At 39.6% G+C, this 21,299-nt stretch overlaps 1 protein-coding gene across 1 annotated transcript in view; it reads right to left on the bottom strand.

Annotated features, from left to right (window-relative positions):
• Nucleotides 1–21,299, bottom strand: part of LOC110154019 (membrane-associated guanylate kinase, WW and PDZ domain-containing protein 3-like) — a 367,298-nt gene that overhangs the window by 25,841 nt on the left and 320,158 nt on the right. The window contains 4 exon segments of the mRNA XM_055165821.1: nucleotides 963–1,001; nucleotides 9,400–9,792; nucleotides 11,781–12,005; nucleotides 14,105–14,311. Of these exon segments, the coding sequence (XP_055021796.1) occupies nucleotides 963–1,001; nucleotides 9,400–9,792; nucleotides 11,781–12,005; nucleotides 14,105–14,311 (864 nt within the window).

The raw sequence follows: 21,299 nt of genomic DNA, 5'->3' as shown, positions 1-21,299 counted from the left end.
ATACACCTATGACGCGTTTGACGTAGCACAAGGCACTTCGCACCCGCCCCCCTCCCCCGCTCCACCGCCTCCACCCCGCATCGACTGACAATTCCCACATGAACACCTAAACAAAAGCGACAGCATAAGCTAATTGTTCTACACTGTAGTGTACACAATATAATAAGTTTATCTACTAGCGTTTATTAATACTTTATCAATCAGTAATGTTCAGCTGATGTGGACGCGGTGCTTGAGCTTCGTGTAAAGTCCTCGTCCGATTCCGGGTCCAACACATGTGGCTGAACGCACTGTATGGCCATGATGAATAAAAGTTTATTCCTGCCGCTATCATTGTGCATGCCTGACTCCGCCTCCCTCCCTGAGATGGGCGGAGGAAGGGCAGATCACTCAGAGCCTATGTCACGTTTGGAGGGCGGAGCCTGTGCTTCTCAGGACGGGCAGGGGGATGAGCAATAGTCGGCCTTTCATAGTCCCTTGTCTGTGACTGCCTCCAAGAAATCAGTAAAATGTCATAACTATTGTGTAATGGATGTTCCAAAACTCAAATTGTGCTTGTACATGTGCAGAAGATACAATGTGAAAAGAGTTCTTTTGCATGAGATGGGCCCTTTAACATCATTACAGGAATTTTCAAAGCAAAAAAAAGACCTTGAAAAACTTGTCTTGGTGGTTGATTTGCTTGTCTCCATGGAGATTAATATGTTTAACCCCATATTGTGGGACATTACAGGCAAAGCAATAACATCTCCCTGGAGACAGCAGCTGGCAGACCCTCCACCAGTAAAGTTATAGAGTGCATCTTTAAATCAGCTCTTTTCGTAGTTGTGCATATCTATATAGACTTGATACTTTTAATTAATTTTGCATACTATCAGTTTTGCTATATTCCTACACAAAACTGAGAAAAGCAAAACTAAAACATGGCAACAATGTCTACAGCAGGATATAAAGACATGTGCTGCTTACCGGTTTTAGAGACTTGACTGGAGAGGTCTGACCTGTTGAAATAGAAAAGGGAAATTATTATAATGAGCAAACTGCCCATAATGCTGTAATAGCTGCATGTGTGACCATTACTTCCCATTTAATTATTACCCTCCATAGACGTTCATGAATCAAGTATAGAGAAACAACAATGTGAAACTTTTGCTGTATATTTATGACAACAATAATGGACAGGTTCACTGTAATTGTATTATATATATATTACATAATCCTTTATAGGTAAATTATGAGGCTGTATTCATCGTCAGGCTGCCTTTTTACCACCATTAAAAAAAATACTGGTCAAAATACTATACTTTATCAAACTCAAGTACACACTTCAATGGCTAAATTACAAATAAGGCATTATAACTGTTGCTGTTTTTAGTATAATCTTTCTATATCTTGAGGGTGCGTTACACTTACAAATGACAGAATAATTTGGACTACACTGGGACTGAAACTGGGACTAGACTAAAAAAGGTCTACACCAGGACTAGAATAGGACTAAACCAGGACTAGATCAAGACTAGAGCAGGTATAAACCAGGACTAAGCCAGGACTAGAATAGGACTAAAACAGGACTAAAACAAGACTAAATGAGGAGTAAAACAAGACTAAAACAGGACTAAAACAAGACTAGAGCAGGACTAAAACAGGACCAGAACAGGACTGGAACAGGACTAGAGCAGGACTAAAACAGGACTAGAGGAGGATTTAGCCAGGACTAAGCTAGGACTATAATAGGACTAAAACAGGACTACAAGAGGACTAGAACGGAACTAAATCAGAACTACAACATGACTAAACCAGGACTAGAACAGGACTAGAGCAGGAATAGAGCAGGACTAGAGCAGGACTAAAACAGGACTAAAACAGGACTAGAGCAGGACTAAAACAGGACTAAAGCAGGACTAAAACAGGACTAGAGCAGGACTAAACGAGGTCTAAAACAGGACTAGCGCAGGACTAAACCAGGACTAAAAGAAGACTAAAACAAGACTAAATGAGGACTAGAACAAGACTAGCGCAGGACTAAAACAAGACTAAACGAGGACTAAAACAGGACTAGAGCAGGACTGGAACAGGACTGGAGCAGGACTAAAACAGGACTAAAACAAGACTACAGCAGGGCTAGAACAGGACTAGAATAGGCCTAAACCAGAACTAGAACAGGACTAGAGCAGGACTAAACCAGGGCTAAGCCAGGACTAGAATAGGACTAAAACAAGACTAGAACAGGACTAGAGCAGGACTAAAACAGGACTAGAAAAGGCCTAAACCAGGACTGGAACAGGACTAAACCAGGACTGGAACAGGACTAGAGCAGGACTAAACCAGGACGAAGCCAGGACTAGAATAGGACTAAAACTAGACTAGAACAGGCCTAAAACAGGACTAGAGCCGGACTTAAACAGGACTAGAGCTGGACTTAAACAGGACTAGAGCAGGACTAAACCTTGACTAGGACAAAACTAAACCAGAACTAAACCAAGACTAGGACAGAACTAAACCACGACTAAATCACGGCTCGGATAGAACTAAACCCCGACTAGAAGCGGACTTACTCAGCTCTGGATCAGGCTTAAACTGGACTGATATTCTGGTTTGGTGTTTTGAGTCAAAACACCAAACCAGACAAATGTAAACGCACCCTTAGCTGTGACATAGTCTTTCCAGCAGGGGGCAGTACAAGCCAATTTAAAGCACTCGTATTGTCACTAGCGCCAGAGCTCTGTGAGAAAAACAGACTTGACCCTAAAGCCACAAGAAAACATGCACTTCTGTCAGCAAACCAAGGCAAATGTTTGTTATTCTTTAGAAATGCGTCAGTCCCTCACCTCTCTCCTCTCCTCAGCTCTGGATGTTACTTTCTAATGGAATCAGAGTCAACATTGTTTTGAGTGCGGTTTACCACAGGATTCTGGGAGATTTGATTAAATTATTGTAAATGCCATTGGCGGTGAGAGAAATGCCATGGACAGCACATGTTTCTATCTTACGAACATAAGAAGCACAGACTGATAATGTTCTTTCATTTGTCTATATAGCCTTCATTTAATATGACATTTCCTTTGGAAGTTGCTTTAAAGGTCCTATAGCGATTATGCATTATTCAAAGTTTTTCTGCTGCTTTGGTCCTGTATATAACTTGAAATAACATATGAATTGTGGAGTTATTTAAAAGCCTTACTTAAAGTGCAAATGTATTCTACAAAAGAGCAAAACAGGACACTTGGACTTGGACTGCATCTATTAGTGTACTAAAAAGTGAACTCATAAAACTTTGTGAAAAGCTCAAAACTAGAACAACTATTGTCAAACTCTGAAAAATGCAAAGTGGAGGTAATTTCTGTAAAGACATAAATGGAGAATGAGTAGGGTTTTCTAAAAACATGGAGGCGCTTCAACGTGCTGATAAAAATTAGAAAAGGCAAATATTTGGTTAAGAAGTAAATACAAGTTAGTTTAAAAGATCACTACGTAACTTTTCTAGTGGAGGGTCTGTCTGGAATGTTATACAGTAGAACAGGGTAATCAGCTTCTATAATTTATCTTCATGGAGACAAGCAAGTGGCAACAGGCTGTTTCAGGTCAGATCTGTGGAGAGGAGATCGCGTTCACAGGAATGCATGTTTTTCAGTGTGTTTTTAAAGTCCATACACCTTCATGAGAATCATTCAAATCCGTGTATCATTTGTTCATTCGTTTTTCAAAATAAAACCAAAAATAAGAAAATGAAAAAAAAAGTATCTTCTTAATTATTTGTCTACAAAACTAAAATGAAAAAAAAAAAAAAAAATTTTTAAAACTGATAACGATTCGTTTTTTGGGGGGGGATTGAGACTGGGACTGAGACTGGGACCTGGACCAGGACTGAGACTGGGGCTGAGACCGGGACCAGATCAGGACAGAGACCAGGACTGAAAGGACTGAAACCAGGACCAGACCGGGACTGAGACCAGAACTGAGACCAGAATTGAGGCCAGGACTGAGACCAGGACTGAGACCAGGACTGAGACCAGGACTGAGACCGGACCAGACCGGGACCGACACTGGGACCAGACCAGAACTGAGGCCAGAACTGAGGCCAGAACTGAGGCCAGGATTGAGACCAGGACTAAGACCAGGATTGAGACCAGGACTGAGACCAGGACTGAGACCGGGACTGAGACCGGGACTGAGACCGGGACTGAGACCGGGACCGAGACCGGGACCAGACCAGGACTAGGCCAGGAATGAGACCAGGACTGAGACCAGAAATGAGACCAGGACTGAGACCAGGACTGAGACCAGGACTGGTCCCGGAAACATTAACCATAATCCGTTTTTTTTTTTTTTATTTTGGTTTTGGAAAAATAGTTGTTTTTCCATTTTCTTATTTTTGGTTTTATTTTGAAAAACAAATGAATGAATGATACACTGATTCATTGGGATCTGGCTCTGGATTTGCCCGTCTCTACTGAACTAAAAATAAAAGGTAGCCGTTAACGTGAAAACTACCACTACATGACATCACAAGGTGGAACAGAGCATTTGAAACAAAACACAACTTCAGGTCCGTTTTTGATGAAGTTCTTACATATCAAGTCCATTTTGTATGATATAGGTGCTTTAATTCCGCACAGTGAAACATTCCAAGCAACCCAATCTCCACACTTCAAAACATTTCCCCCTTACTAATGTCATCAGCACGTTTAATCCTCGAAGCTCCACCAGAAAAGTTACACATCACATCTTTAACATAATCCAACCCCCTTTAAGATAATGTCAAAGCCACCTGAGGGGAAGTACACTCCTCTAGCGCAAATGCATGAATCAGATTTATTGGGAGGCGAGCACATGAGCCGAGAACATAAAAGACATGGAGATTCGCCCACACGGTTAGGCTGTTAGCGCGCTGACGATGAGAGCCCCGGGAGCTGCGAGCACAGCTGACTGCATCTGAATGTGGGAGATGTGAAACCAGGGCTGGTGCAGTGCAGTCAAGTCAAAGGAGAGGAAGATGTAAGAAGGCCACAATTATCCTCTATTCTCCTGTCCTCCTATTGTACCATGCCTCTGTTCTGAAAAGTGCATGAAAGAGATATGGGGTTTTTCATGGGCCATGCCGATACCGATGCCGATTCGTTTCAATCCAGAGCAACTGATGGCCGATATTTTTTGGGCAGATGCGTATTTTCCCCAAACGATGTGATTTAAATTTACTACAAACACACCCACAGCCTTTTTTTTACTACAAACCTATAAGAGAGCTAAGTAATTACATTTTGTGCAGTTATCTCTGTGCATTAAAGTGTTCAAATAAAGCTTTATGTGGAGTCTTCATGCAGCAGGTCGGCCAAAACTAAATACCGGCCTGATTGAATACGCAAAAGACGTCCAAATATCTCTAATTCGTATGACAGGTTTTCATGTTTCTAATTAAACTGTTAAATGTTTCTAATATAATTCTGGTTTGCTTTGATGGGATAGTAACTGTGATGAATATTTATCACAGTTTTACCTCAGTTAAGTGTCAATTTGTGGAAAAAATAGTTGAACAATGAATATTCTATCCAAATTACAGGGACAAATGATACACAAGGAAGGCATTTTTTTTTGACTGTTCAGTTGAATTACTACCTTTTTTCCTGTTTTGATGTTTATCACAATAAAATGGCCAAATAAATAAAGGCTCTGTCTTTGTGTCAGTCTGATGCGACGGCCATCCTTGTGACGACATCCTTTGCCGTTGCACAAGTTGCATCTAAGCAGCCTTTATTTTCTTTCTATGTATTTCTATGGGACATGGGCAGCAGATATGACGTAGAACAGGGGTCTCCAACCTTTTTTCTCCGGTGAGCTATCTTTATAAAACAAAAATGCCAGAGAGCTACTCATTTTAGCGGCCACAAAAAATTAAGACGATTATAAGAAAGAGGGCAAGAGGGAAAGTTAGACGCCTACGAAACATAAACCACTGTCCATTTATTAGTGAAAAAATGTGGGCTTCTGAATTATACATTTACAATATTATTTAGTAATAGGCATGTAATTAACACCATTTTTGTTATTTAAAAAAAAAAAAGAAGTTCCCTATTTTCCCTATATTTATTTATTTATTCATTCACTTTAATAATAATAATAATAATAATAATAATAATAATAATAATAATAATAATAATAATAATAATAATAATAATAATATATTATTATTATTATTATTATTATTATTATTTATTTTTTATTATTATTATTGGAGACAATGGAGGAGGGTTTATTTGGAGAATTTAAAAAAATTGTCACATTATATTACTAATTGTTTTCTCTGCTTTAGGTGAAAAAATTATTCAAAGAGGTGGCGAGCTACTTGTTGCTCTCAAGCTACAGGTTGGAGACCCGTGATGTAGAATAACGTAGAAGTAACTTCATACCTGTTACCTAGCAACTATGATGTTAACAAGGGCCAAAACCTGTCTAAACTGGACACTGGTTATAATTAGACTAACACAAATAAATGATAACACATTGATTTTGTTAAATGAAGGCTTTGCATATAAATTGCCGCTGCATTTTAGATGGAATTTTGTGTTGATGACAAAGACAGAGGTATCCCATTCAGAACACGCCACTACTTCCAGTGTTTTTCTACTTTTATCTTCATTATTTTTTAATTCTGCAAACTAAACACGTGTAAAACGATTGAACTATAGATATTTACCACAGCAACTATCCCACCAAACCCAGTAATAATTAAAAAAAGATGAAAACCTGTCATATGCACTTTAATCTGAGACTGACTCATCCCTGTGACTGTCCCTCTTTGGGAAGGCGCATGCTGAGACAGAGTTACTGTGGAGTCGAGCGTGAAATTGCTTTATTTAACATTGGGAGGACCTGTGTGTGTGAGCGCACAGTAATTCTTTTATCCTGGTTAATTTTATACATTGTTTTTATTGCGTCATGAGAGGAGAGGCAAGCTGCTTATGTTAACTTTAAATATAGGACTAAATGATGCAGTCCTTGAGTCATCCAGGTGTGATTCATGTACAAAGCCACGTTTTCTATTCAAGACATCAGGTTTGAAGAAAACACTGATGAAAGTTGAGGTAGGCAATACTGATAAAAAGAAAAAAAATCTTCATAACAATATTCAGATAATATTTGAAGGGCCCATGTTATGCTATTTTCTGCTCTGTTATAATGTTAGAATAATGTTTCCTCATCACAAACATATCTGGAGTTGTGTTTTGTTTTAATCACATATTTTTTTTACACACAAACACTGCATATTTAGGCTGACTTTCCTCTCTCAAATGGAAAACACCACCTGCTCCATGTTGTCACGTTATGTCGTAATACAGGAAGTGCTCCACTGTGTTATTAAACTAAATACACCTTAACTAGAATCATTTGGAGAATTTCTGGAATTGCAAATTACTACTGAACAAAAGGTAAAAGACAGAGGTGGGACCGAGTCTTTGTTTTGCAAGTCTCAAGTAAGTCTCAAGTCTTTGACCTCAAGTCCGAGTCAAGTCCCAAGTCAAATACAGGCAAGTCCAAGTCAAGTCTTGAGTCACTGGCCTATGAGTCTAAGTCAAGTCCAAGTCATCTGCTTTGAGCTTCAAGTCATTTCAAGTCTTTAAACCAAAGTACCAAATAGATCTTAGATTTTTGCAATTTATATGAATTTTAAGATAAATTGTACTTAAAAAAAATCATAGTATATTTATATATGAGTATTTATAGAGTATGTAAGAGTTGTAGAGATGTTCATTTGTCCTGACAAGATCTTACAGTGAATCATTACAGTCAGAATACAAAGAATTCAGATTTAAAAGTGATTCTCAAGTCACAGGCCTCAAGTCCGAGGCAAGTCCCAAGTCACTGGCCTACAAGTCTATTTTTTAAGATAAATTGTACATAAAAGTCATGGTAAATTTATATATGAGTATTTATAGAGTATGTAAAAGTTGTAGAATTTAGTAATTTTTTTCCTTTTTAAATGTCTTGACAAGATCTTAGTGTGAATAATTATGGTCAGAATAGAAAGAATTTAGATTTAGTAGATTTAGTGCTTCTCAAGTCTTCTCAAGTCACAGGCCTCAAGTCCAAGTCAAGTCCCAAGTCTTAGTTCATTTTATCAAGTCTGACTTGAGTCCAAGTCATGACTTGCAAGTCCCCACCTCTGATAAAAGGTAGCTGGTAACTTGAAAACTACTACTACATGACATCACAAGGTGGAACAGAGCATTTTGAGTTTTGGAGATGCTGACAGACTAATAATACAAAGTTACTTAAGCATTTGTGAATGAAATAAAACACAATTTCAGTTATGTTTTTGATGAAGCAACGGCATTATAACATGGCTTAAAGCTCACAAGTAAATTTTGGGTGCTATAAGGCTTGTGTATACAGTCGTCCCTCACCATAACGCGGTTCACTTTTCGCTGATTCTTTTTGTGCAGTTTTACATGCTGTTTTTTTTACAGCGTATGAAGGCACAGTGTGTTTTTCCCCCTGCGTCCTGATTGGCTAAGGGACTGTAGACCATTGTCAATCAGTCTCCTCCGTGCCGTGTCTCTTGTACAGTACAGAATGTGTTCAGCTTGTTAAATTTACATAAATGTTTGATCTCTAATCGTGTGATTCTGAAGTGCTGTATGTTTGAATTTTCTCCCTGACAAAACCCACAATGTCGACGAAATGTTCTGCACTGACAAAGGCTCCTGCAGTCACACCCAAAAGGCAGAGGAAGATGCTAACCATTGCCCAAAAAGTTGGACTTCTGGACATGCTGAAGGAAGGGAGAAGCTACGCACTGCTGTAGGCGTGATTATGGAATAAATTAATATTCACAAAGGAAAATAACATAAGGACAACAGCAGTTATAAGTTTTAAGAAGGATGCAAAAAGGGTTGCAACTGTCCTGTCTGAGAAAAGTGTATAAAGTGTGTGGTGAGGGTTTTTACAGCCTTAAAACAGATATAATAATTGTAAAAAATAAAACTGACTACTTCACGGATTTCACCTATCGCGGGTTATTTTTAGAACGTAACCCCTGTGATAAACGAGGGACCCCTGTATAAATTGATATAATTATGCCTTATTTGACACCAGTCTCTTGCTGTTTCTGCTACTTATTTAGAATGTATTATTACTTTGTTATTATATTATATTGTGATGTGTGAGCTTTTGTGTCCAAGTAATTTCCCTTGTAGATCAATAAAGTTTGCTTAAGTCTGAGAATCATATATCCTAAAAAAGATTTGTAAATTTTACTTTCAGTCAAACTCGCCCAGTCCTATTCCTTTGTGCAGTTGACACTTTTAAACCTGTGTTAATAAAATATGATAGAATATGAGTCTCCAAACTATCTCAGAACAAAAGAACTAAAAGTTTTAGACATTAGAATAGTAGAAGCCTTACCTCCTCTGAGCACCAGCACATGCACCTCACTGCCCACGGGGAGGTCCTTGAGGATATCCACCACCTGAGAGTGACTGAGGGTCTGCACGTTCTGCCTGTTTATCTCTTTGATCACGTCTCCCTTCAGCAGCCCGCGGCACCACTGAGCATCCAGGATCATTTTCACCTTCTGACCCAGGGGGCAGTCTGCGATGGCGAAACCGAAACCCCCGGGGCCTTTGACCAGGGGCACGCTGACTAGCTCGGGCTGCAGCAGAGTGGGGTCCGGCCCGTCGCTGTGGGGCGGGGCGTGGTGGTGCGAGTGGTGGTGGTGGTGGTGGTGGTGGCGCCCTCCGTTGGTCATGGGGGCCACAGCAGCAGCGGATTGTCTGGACAGTGTGGCTCCGTCTATGCCTGTCATGAGAACATATGGTGAAGTGTGATATATTGCTTAAAGGTGCATTGTGTAACTTTTCTGGTGGAGGGTCCACCAAATGCTTTTCTCAGTGAAGATGTTCTTGCTTTGTCTGGAATGTTTCACAGTATGGCATTAAACCTTTTTACCTTCATGAAATCCAAACCGATCAAATTACAGGTCGGATTTATGGAGAGGCAACCCCACTCTGTTTTTTTTTTATTTATTTTTTTTAGGTATTTTTGAGATATAAAAAACACCTATAATTGAATAAATACAAGGTAGAACTGTTTAATGTCATACTGTGGAACATTTCAGGCGGAGAAATGGCATATCCATAGAAACAAGCTAGTGATGGACCCCTAACCAAAAAGTTACACAGTGCACCTTTAAAAATAGGAGGTGGGACCAAGTTGTTGTTTGGCAAGTCTCAAGTCTTTGACCTCAAGTCCGAGTCGAGTCCCAAGTCAAATACAGGCAAGTCCAAGTCAAGTCTTGAGTCACTGGCCCATGACTCTAAGTCAAGTCCAAGTCATCTGCTTTGAACTTCAAGTCTTTTCAAGTCTTTAAACCAAAGTACCAAATAGATCTTAGATTTTTGCAATTTATATGAATTTTAAGATAAATTGTACTTAAAAAAAAAATCATAGTATATTTATATATGAGTATTTATAGAGTATGTAAGAGTTGTAGAGATGTTCATTTGACCTTTTTAAATGTCTTGACAAGATCTTATAGTGAATCATTACAGTCAGAATAGAAAGAATTCAGATTTAAAAGAGATTCTCAAGTCACAGGCCTCAAGTCAGAGTCAAGTCCCAAGTCACTGACCTTCAAATCTAAGTCGAGCCCCAAGTCTTAGTCCATTTTATCAAGTCAAGTCTTAAGTCCTAAAAATAGAGACTCAAGTCTGACTTGAGTTCAAGTCACGACTTGCAAGTCCTCACTTCTGGATTCTATTTATTGCAAACACATTACATATACCAGTATTTAGATCACCACGCTACTTTTTATTGTTTTGAAAATGCTATATTTGTGAAAACAATGCATAACATGTTTAATAAGTTTCATTTCTGCACTAAGTCCCTCCCCCTTCAGAGCGCTACCACAACACAATCAGCGTGTATTTCACTAACGAGACAACTACACATCACATCCTCAAGTTTGTAGTGTAATGTTTTGTATCATGCTTTTGTATATATATGGAAAACTGTCATAGACTTGTGGGCGGAGTCTTGGACAAAATCATATACCGCAAGGAGGGTTTGAGTAGGGCTAGGGAGAGATCACTAGATAACTCAAACATGCATGGATGACATATAAAAAAATAAAAACAGATGATAAACTATAATAATCAAACTAATTTATCTCACTGAGAAGATAATTCTAAAGCAGAACCCCACCCAAATAACACTTTAAATTGAAGGAGGCTAAAACAAAGCATTTAATTTAACTTTAAAGGTGCACTGTGTAGTTTTTTTTTTTGTTTGTTTTTTTTTACGTGGAGGGTCCATCAATTGCTTTTCTCCATGGAGATGTTATTGCTTTGTCTGGAATTTCACAGTATGGCATTAAACCTTTCTATCCTCCTAGGTATCAAACCAGACCAAGTTACAGGTCAGATCTGTGGAGAGTCCTGTTTTTCTATGTACTTTTGAGCTGTAAAACCATCTGTAAATGAATGAATGTAAGGTAGATCTGTTTAATGTCATACTGTTGAACATTCCAGACAGAGCATCTATAGAAACAAGCAGGTGATGGACCCCTCCACCAGAAAAGTTACCCAATGCACCTTTATATTCTAAAGAAAACAGGGATGGGATTTCATACATTTTCTTCTTTCCACTTCTTTTCAAGCTTAAATAAGATAAAATATGAAATGTAATTTAAGTGTATTGGAGACATATATTTACTTTATTCTCGTATTCACTGAACTGCTCTAAATAAAAAAAAGAAAATGATATAGTAATTCTGGTGCCAGGCCTACCGTCAGTGTTGTAGTCCTGGGGGGTGGAGCTTGGCGAGGGGGAGGGCTCTTTGGACGCGTGCTGCCCGTGTGCCTCCTCGGTGCTGGTGTCCTCCGGCAGAGGGTAGCCCCGGCACAGAACCATGTCCACGTACTGGTTTATGGGGATGGACTGAAACATCTGCACCACATCTGCATGAGTCTTCCCCAGAACACACAGCCCGTTGATGTCCACAATCACATCGCCTGAAATAGACAAGGAAAAAGTTTGTTTATTTATTTATTTATTTGAATTGGACAGCATGATTTCATTGACCTGAAGTTCTGTAAATATAATGGCTCAGCGTGCAAGTTTTCATCCATAGTCCCAATAACTCCACAGTACAGACCTTATTAGTTCAAGATGCACTGGAGAAGGGTAGGGAGAAGGGACAATACTCTACGTAGAATGTTCCACAGTATAGCGTTATCTTGCATTAATTAGGTCTGAAATTGATCATATCTGTATACAAACACTCAAACAAATTTGTATTCAATAACGGGTGTTTTTATTGCTCAGAAAATAACTTGAAAAATATGCATTCCTGCCATGAGTGGAGTCACCTCTACAAAGACGTGACCAATAAGCTTGCCTAATGGCGTTATCTGCTTGTCTCCATGGCGATACAGAGATATGTTGTGTTTTGTGTAAAGGCACAACTAGCCACTGCTAAAATGTTGGAGTGTGTGAAAGGAGTTCACGAAACATAATTGTCTCTATCAAATAAACGTAGATAAATAAGAAAACTATACAAGAAAAATTTCATCCATGGAGACAAGCAGTGGTAAAAGTTACACTGTACACCTTTAAAATATAAAGTATATTTTTCTTTCTCCTACGCTTATGTGTGAAATTCATGCAGGGAACAGGAGCACAATCGTGTCTCTCCCTCTAAAGCTTTCATCTCGTCTGTATAAAGCAGCAGCCCACAGCCTCTGGCCTGGGTCAGATGGCCGTAGATGCCCTGAAATGCTGACGGTGGACTGGCTCCAGGCCAGACTCAGCCCACCAACACACAATCAATACACTCTGTGCAACCACTCTGCAGCATCACTCCTCAAATGAGCTCTATATCACACACAGAGGCCAAGAAAAACATGCTACCAGCCTCCAGAATCAGAGGCGCTCTAGTATAACTGCAGTATAAAGTAGTTACAGTCTCCACAATGCTATTATAACACAATTAAATTAATTACTTTCTGTATAACCAATTCCCTTACTGTCACAGGGACAGACATTAAAAACTGAAAATGATTAGACTGTTCAAATGCAGCACAGAGCAATCAATACCTGTGTAATGGGAATCCTGACTGTTTCACTCAAATCACTCTGAACCTTTTCTGCACTATTGATGCACATGCTTTAACATAAGCTCATAAGTCCTGAACAAGTTTTACTGTCAACTTTTAATGGAACACTTGCCTAGCACATAAACAACTCTAAGATGTACGTATATGTTATTGCCACTAGAAATGTGTTCTCTGCATTTGACCCCCTTCAATGCCACAGGGACAACTGCTGTGGTCGATGGTAGTATTACTTATTGTAGCCACAGCTTCCCTGGAGTAGACTGACAGTAGCAAGGCTGCCAATCTGCGCCATCAGCTCCTCTGACCACCAACACTCACTAACACACTGCTGACTTACGTAAAGGTAGGTCAAGGTACAAGGCAATGTGGATGATGTGCCCTGCCTAAAGACAAAACATCAGCTTCCTCTTTGGCATCTGATATTCTCAGCGGTTTCCCATCCAAGTGCTAATCAGGCCTGGCCTTGCTTAGCTTCAGAGATCTGATGAGCTCATTTTAGCCATAAGTTAGGCTGGAAATAGTCTGAGGTTCAGATCTGGTGGTACTTGGAAAGCCAAATATTATCTTAGATGGAACTTGGCGGACAAAGTTTGAGGACCACTTTTTAGACCATATATCAGGATCACTCTTCCGTACAAGTCTTTTTAAAATATAATCCTTCAACTTCAGTATAAATCACCGACTGTATGAAGAAGTGGACTAAGGGAGTGTGACATTAGCCATAGTGTTCAGCAGATATGGGGCAGATTTGGAGCCAAGTTCCATATTAGGAATCAGAATTAATTTAAAAAACAAAATAGCAAAATCAAAACATCAGAATCATGAATAGAGATTTTAAGACCAAAATGATGAGGCTCCCTGCAGCAGCAAAGTGAATTGGAGCCAGAATTGATGGAGCCAGAAGCACCCCTGATGCTCACTTCCTTATTTGTAAAGTAACGGCTTTCAGGTCAGCTATGTTCATTTACATATACAGTCTATGGGCTAAATCCTACCTGAGGCGATCTTGTTGTCATGTGCAGCAGGTCCGTCTGGCAGCACGTTCTTGACCTGTAGAAACTCGTCTGGACGGTCTCCTCCGATGATGGTGAAGCCGAAGCCCTGGGAGCTCTTCCTCAGTGACGTGTGCAACATGGAGCCCTGCAGCTGAGAGGGGTCCCTGGTGAAGCCCCGCCCACCCACACGAGGAGGGGACGGCTCTTCTGAAGGAGACAAGACACACGACATACAAGGTCAAAGGACAAAACTGTCACCATAACTTACGCCATGAAGCTGATGGAGTATTAGTCGATAAACATTTTTATCACTCAAATAATTCTTATATTGGGATTAAGGTTTGATGTGAAAAGGCATGGAGTGAGCTAGCTGCCGGGGGCTTGTTAAGACATTGTTTATTATGCCAACAATTAAAAATTTATATCAACTGAGTTTCCATAGAGACATTATTAACTTGCCTGGAATGTGGCATTAAATCTACCCTATTTTTGGGAATATAAGTGGCACTTTTTTCTTGGTTTGAGTGGTCCTGTAACTTATACTCTGGTGTGACTTATATGTTAACATTTTCACACTGACAGTTGTGAGAGGGCGCTTTAGGCTCGTGTACTCCTGTACCACTGTCTGTTCACACTCTACTGCACATGTCAGCTGCAGAAGAAAGAGAAAGAGCCACTGTTCTGTCTGGTATCATGCCAGTCGATCGCACCATTACTTCTGTATCACTGTCTATTTAAAATTTACACAAACAGAAAGACAACTGAAACCATCTTGTCAGGATTCAGAAAGGCCGGAATAATTCTACATGGAACTGATGCTGAGTTTGGCGACAGCAACGCAGAAGAGAAAGAAGTGCTCCGTTTACCTCTGGAGGTCGCGGAGTTGCTCAGAAGTGACACTGAGGATGAAGAATTCAATGGATTTAGTGATTCAGAGTGAGATGGAGAGTTTGGTAAACTTGTTCTGTTGTTTATGCTATAGTTTATCTGAAGAACTGTTCATATGTGACGTTAACAGCCTGATGTTCTCTGTTCTATTGTTATTACTAGAACTTGACTTTCAAGATGAAATGTCGGTTCCTGGTCGCTGATTTTATAAAATCAATTTCCCACAAAAAGTGTGCCTTATAGTCCAGTGCGACTTGTTTTACATGTTTTTTTCTTCTTCATTACGCATTTTTTGGCTAGTGCGTCTTATACTCCAGAGTGCCTTATAGTCCAAAAAATATGGTACATGTCTATCAAGCAAGTGACAAAACCAGACCAAATTACAGATTAGATCTGTGGAGAGTCAAGCCCAATAAGTATAAATGTGTATTTTTCAAGATTTAGCTTTTAGCAATAAAAAACACCTGTAACTGAATATATACAAGATAAATAGCTGTAATGCCATACTGTGGAAAATTACAGGCAACGCAATAACAACTCGAGTGAGACAAGCAGATGACTGACCTTTGTCCACCAGAAAGAGTTACATATTGTATCTTTAAAATGTAAGGATTTGCTATAAGATTTTCTGGCAGATTTTAGTATAGTTATTTTTAGTTATTTTATTGCTTTTTATCTAAACAATGAATATGCATATTGTGTATAATCAGATACTGCAGGATAATTCTCCTCATCCTCTTTCCCTACACCAAACTGGAGTCTAAAATCCCCATAAAGCGATGTAGCTGTAGTCTGAAAGAAGCTGGAGTTTATTTGGCAGTCTTTGAGCATGTGGGCACAAGTTGTCAGTTGTGATCACACTCGACTCGGTGAGATAATGTAGTGAGAAAACGATCTTTGGGGTGAGGAGAAACTGAGAAAAAAAGTTTAAAAAAAACAGGCCATAAATTTCCATCTGTTTCCATCATAACAGCCCCCCACTGAGCGCAGTCTGACAGCTCGTCACTCAACGCCTCATAATTACACTGTCAAAACACCAGCGCAAAGTCAAACAGTTGAAACTATTCACATACAGCTACGAGCGCCAAGTCTGTATAAAGCAATATGCATTCTACTGTGCGTGCATTAACAAAACTACAGGCTTTTGTTTACTTTGACGGCTGCTGGAGTGTTTAGAGGTGATTTTAAATAACAATAATGCATTAGTTTTATATAGTGCTTTTCCAGACGCTCAGAATCACTTTACAATCTGGTGCATTATTCATTCACTCCACACTTGGCGATGGGAAGTTACTGTTGTATCCGCAGCTGCAATGGGGCAGACAGACAGAAGAGAAGCTGCCAATTTGCACCATCAGCCCCTCTGCCAGGCACCATCACTCACGCACACAACACTTTCATACAAGGCAATGTGGGTGAAGTTTCTTGTCCTCTTGTTTCTCGTGTCCCACTTTGGCACCTGATTTTACCGGGAGTCTCCCAAGTACTAACCAGGCCTGGCTCTGCTTTGACAAGGACATTTGACCATGTATTATGCTAAATCAACTTTTAAGAACTTTTAACCAGGCTGTAATTGTTTTCCCTTCTCGTTACCCACTCAGAGTTGCATTGAGAGTCATTCATGCATGTCTACGTAATTTTTATTCTCCTGAATTCAAGACTAGCCTGATTCATCAGCCAGTTTCACTTCGTGGAACCCGTCTGACCTCACAGTATTAGGATTCGTTCGCTCTAGGCAGGTACTTTTTTGTTGAACCAATAGCTGCTATTTGGTCGTGACGTATGTAACGCTCCATTAATAGGGCTAACTGGTATATTAAGCTTTTCCCAAATCCTGTAGGAAGAAGGACAATAACGTCTTTCTCCTTGATAAAATTTACCAAACATTCTCTTTGCTCCAGCTTTAAATCCTCAATCTCGGGAATTGTTGCCAACACAGAATGTCTAGCTTCGTCTACATCCATCTCAACCGCTTTGTTTACTGTTGCGCTATACCACAAAAGGGACCCAGACATGGCTTCACAGCTCTTCACTGATTGGCCAGTGCGCAGTCTACAACTTCCAGGGTTCTTGCAAACAGTCTAGTGTAGGGGTCTTCAACCTTTTTCCTTTGGCGAGCTACCTTTATGAAACAAAAATGCCAGAGAGCTACTCATTTTAGCGGTCGCAAGAAATTGAGAAAGTATAAGAGCCATGGCAAGCCTTAGACTAGGGTGACCAAACGTCCGTTTTTCCCCGGATATGTTCGTATTTTGCGTCATGTCCGGGGCGTCCGGGTTTTTTTTTATAAAGTGATGCAAATGTCCGGGTTTTCAGTATCGTTCATTGGGGGCATTAAACTGAGCGTCTCTTGTAGCGTCTGTGACTCAGAAGGAGCGAGACACAAACAGTCGGTCAGTCTGCAACATACCGAAGCACAAATGCGCATTTAACAATGACTTGTACAAGAAATTCTCCGTTTTCTGTCCCGGTCGGGACAAGTGGGAGGCCATGTGCACAGGTTGTGAGTGAGAGTACAGTGTCCCTCGTTTATCGCGGGGGTTACGTTCTAAAAATAACCCGCGATAGGTGAAATCCACGAAGTATCAACTTTATATTTTACAAATATTATATCTGTTTTAAGGCTGTAAAACACACACTTTATACACTTTTCTCACACAGGACAAGTGCAACCCTTTTTACTTCCTTCTTAAAACTTATTTCTGCTGTCGTCCTTGTGTTATTTTCCTGCCTTCTTTATGTAACAAACTGAAGATTCATTTATTCCGTAATGGAGCCCAACAGCGCAGAGTCCTGCACGGGTCAGTTTTTGTAGACCCCCAGTACAACACCGCACCTGCCCGTTAACCCCAGATTATATCAAACTTTTGCGCTGCCTACGCCACAGACTGAACCAAGACTAAACCAAGACTAACCCAGGACTGATTCCAGGACTGAAGAGGAGGACTAATCCACGACTGAACTAGGACTAAAACAGGACTAAACCAGGACTAAGCCAGAAGTGAAACAGGACTCACTATCAGGACGGGCTCAGAGGTGACCACAGGAGAAAGGACTCAGCTCCGTACCTCACGGAGTTAAACGCGGCAATTGCCCGATCGCGCTTTGCGGACAAACTCCTCGGCGTTTTCTCTCTTAAGTCCAAGATTAGACCTGGTTTAGTCCTGACCCACCCGTGTGTAATTTCTACCCGCCTGTAATACACAATAAACATAAACCATTATCCATTTATTAGTGTACAAGTTAGGCATCAAAATTGACACATTCACAAGAGTACTTAATCAGATTTTGGTTACTAAGCAAATTACATATAATTCAGAAATCCCTTGATGAGCTACTTGGAAGGGGGTGGAGTTACTTGTAGCTCCAGAGCTACAGGTTGGAGATCCTGGGTCCAGTGTATTCCAATTCCTGACCTAGTTGCTGGATTTTAATGAAATAGAATGAAGGCACTCGGTATCTCATGCCTGGCTAATTCAAGACACCATTGTTTCAAAAAATCCTGTTCTCCCCTACCCCCCATACATGCCAATTGCTCTTTACTGACTTACTGAACTCTCCAATCACAATATTTTTTTTCCTAAGCAGTGATACGATGTGATCTGACGGTGTGATTTGATCTATTTAAAGCAGCTCTACTTTTCTCCACCTACTCTTCCTATTGATCAGTTATGCTTTGTGTGATTGACAGGTGGATTTAGCCAGTCCCAGTGTGAACTCTCTGAAAATGAATGCAACTTTCACTACATCTACATTCTAGACAGTATTTAATGGAGATGAATCATGGGGGAAAAAAAAAAAAATCATACAAAAAACATGGTTGCTTTTAAGTTCTGAGAAAACTGTTAAATTATTTCTGTCATATCTCACACCCAGCCCCTTATGGTATGTTAACTAGCACTTCCAGATCTTGCTTCAACCTTTCCTAAAAAGACAAACAGCCTTTTTACAGTGTTGGTAAATCTATGCTGAAACACACTTGACATTTCACTGGTAAAGTTTTCATTGCAAATTTCCTCCTCTCTGCCTACACGAGGTTTAAATGGGGCAACTTTATAGAAGCTGAGAGAAGAATTACACTAGACAGGGCGTGTGTGTGCGTGAAAAAGGACGAGATAAGAACGACGAGAGGCAGGCAGAGGAAGAGAGTTCGACTTGACAGAAAGAGGAGAATTCTAACTACATGGTGTCTCCAAGCCTCTGAGCTGTGAACAGTGTTTCACAACTACATAATTCCCAGTTCGAAATTGCCTGAGATCCAAAGTACAGTACACACTTCTTGAGTCTGGTCACTGGTAGATCTTTGTGAGTTCAGATGGGTGTGATTGATGGCAACAAATATGCCTGCTTAAGAGGAAAAAAGAACGGAAAAAAGTCACAGGAGACCAAAAAACATTGAGTATTTCTACAGGATCACTGAACGAAACACTAAACTAAACTGATATAAACAAATCTTATTGGACAAGCATGTTTGGTTCTGTCTCGAGACACAGCAGAGCATGTGGGGACCAGACTGATATCTCTCTGAATATAAATAATACAGAGTGATATTCTGCGAGAAGGTCTGCACAATATGTCATAAAAGTACAAGTATAACGATATTAACTGCAGCAGTAATCGATATAGCAACAAACTAAATGTATAAGACTAACACCAAGGCTCTAGCCTGATTCATTAGTTAGTTTCACTTCAAAGAAACCGTCTGACCTCGCAGCATTAGAATTCGTTCACTCGACAGTAGGTGGGTACTTTTTTAATTTAACCAATCTCTGCTATTTGGGCGTGATTGTGTAATGCACCGCTAACGAGGTTAACTGGTATATTAAGCTTTTCCCAAATCCCGTAGGAAGAAGGACAATAACATCTTTCCCCTTGATAAAATTCACCAAACATTCTCTTTGTTCCAGTTTTGAATCATCGATCTCAGGAATTGTTGGTTTTTTACGACCCATCTAGTGTATTCCGATTCCTGACCTAGTTGCTGGAGAGAAATGAAATTGAACGGAGGCACTAGGTGGCACCAGCCTGGCTACCAAGGCTCTCCATATAACAAAAAAAAACACTGTTGAACATGTTAAATAAATCTGATTTTATTAATGATTTTCCTTCTTAGGCGAATATTTGACTCAATTTAGTTCTGGTTTTCATTTTAACAAAATTTCACCAGCAAATGTATTTTTTCTTGTTTGTTTGTTTACTATAACTACAATTATTGAGACAAACCGATCATGATATTGCAATAATATTGATGTTGCTTAACAGTCATATCACATACCACAATTTCATGCCTTATTTCAGCACCCAGGACCTCTTTGACATTCCTGGTACGCCTCCAAAACAACAATAGTGATTTTGTCAATTTTTTTGATATATCTTTCTCCCCTAGGTTTATTAGACAGTGAGTTAGCTACAAGGTTTTAAACTGTACTGTACAACGATTGGCTCTTTAAACAATAAAATGTGTAATAAAATGCTTCAAATAAGGATCACTTGTAGCAGACCACAAAAGTTTGACAATGAAAGCATCCATATTACTCTATTTTCTGATCTGTTATAATGTTGTTCCTCATCAAAACATACCTGGAGTTGCGTTTCGTTTCATTCACACATGTTTAATTAAAACATAAACCCTGCATATTTAGACATTTAGGAGTTCTTCTCTCTTCCTTGTGATGTCATGTGATAATATACTTTTTAAACTCCAAACACCTTCACTGGAATCATTTGGATAATTTCAGCCCTGGAATTGCTAATCTTTACTGAACTAAAGGTAAAATGAAGCTATTACCTTGAAAACTATCACTACCATGACATCACAAAGAAGAACAGAGCATTTTGAGTTTTGGAGATGTAGACAGACTAATATTAAAGAATTACTCAAACATGTGTGAATGAAACAAAACACCACTCTGGGTATGTTTTTGATGAGGTAACAGCATTCTAACAGGTCTTAAAGCTCACAAGAGTCTGTTTTGCATAATATTGGACCTTTAAGATTTTGGTTAATTAAATGTAAATGCCTAATTCTAGTTAAATTTTAGTCTTAGCGTCCAAAAAGCACTTCAAATGTAAACTAGCTCAAAAAACTACATAATTCCCAGTTGTAAATTGCTTGAAATCCAAAATACACACTTCTTCAATACTTGATGAAGATGTGAGTCTGATCACTGGTAGATCTTTGCGAGTTCAGATGAGTGTGATTGAAAGCAACAAATATGTCTGCTTAAGAGGAAAAAAGAATGGAAAAAAAATCACAAGGGACTGAAAAACATCACGTATTTTTGCAGAATCAACGAACGAAACACTA

This window comes from Boleophthalmus pectinirostris, unplaced genomic scaffold (assembly GCF_026225935.1).
Source record: "Boleophthalmus pectinirostris isolate CB_2022bp ecotype Guang Dong unplaced genomic scaffold, ASM2622593v1 HiC_scaffold_8, whole genome shotgun sequence".
In the NCBI taxonomy this organism is placed as follows: domain Eukaryota; kingdom Metazoa; phylum Chordata; class Actinopteri; order Gobiiformes; family Gobiidae; genus Boleophthalmus; species Boleophthalmus pectinirostris.
The sequence above is the reverse complement of the archived record's forward strand: the minus strand, read 5'-3'. Positions and strand labels throughout refer to the sequence as shown.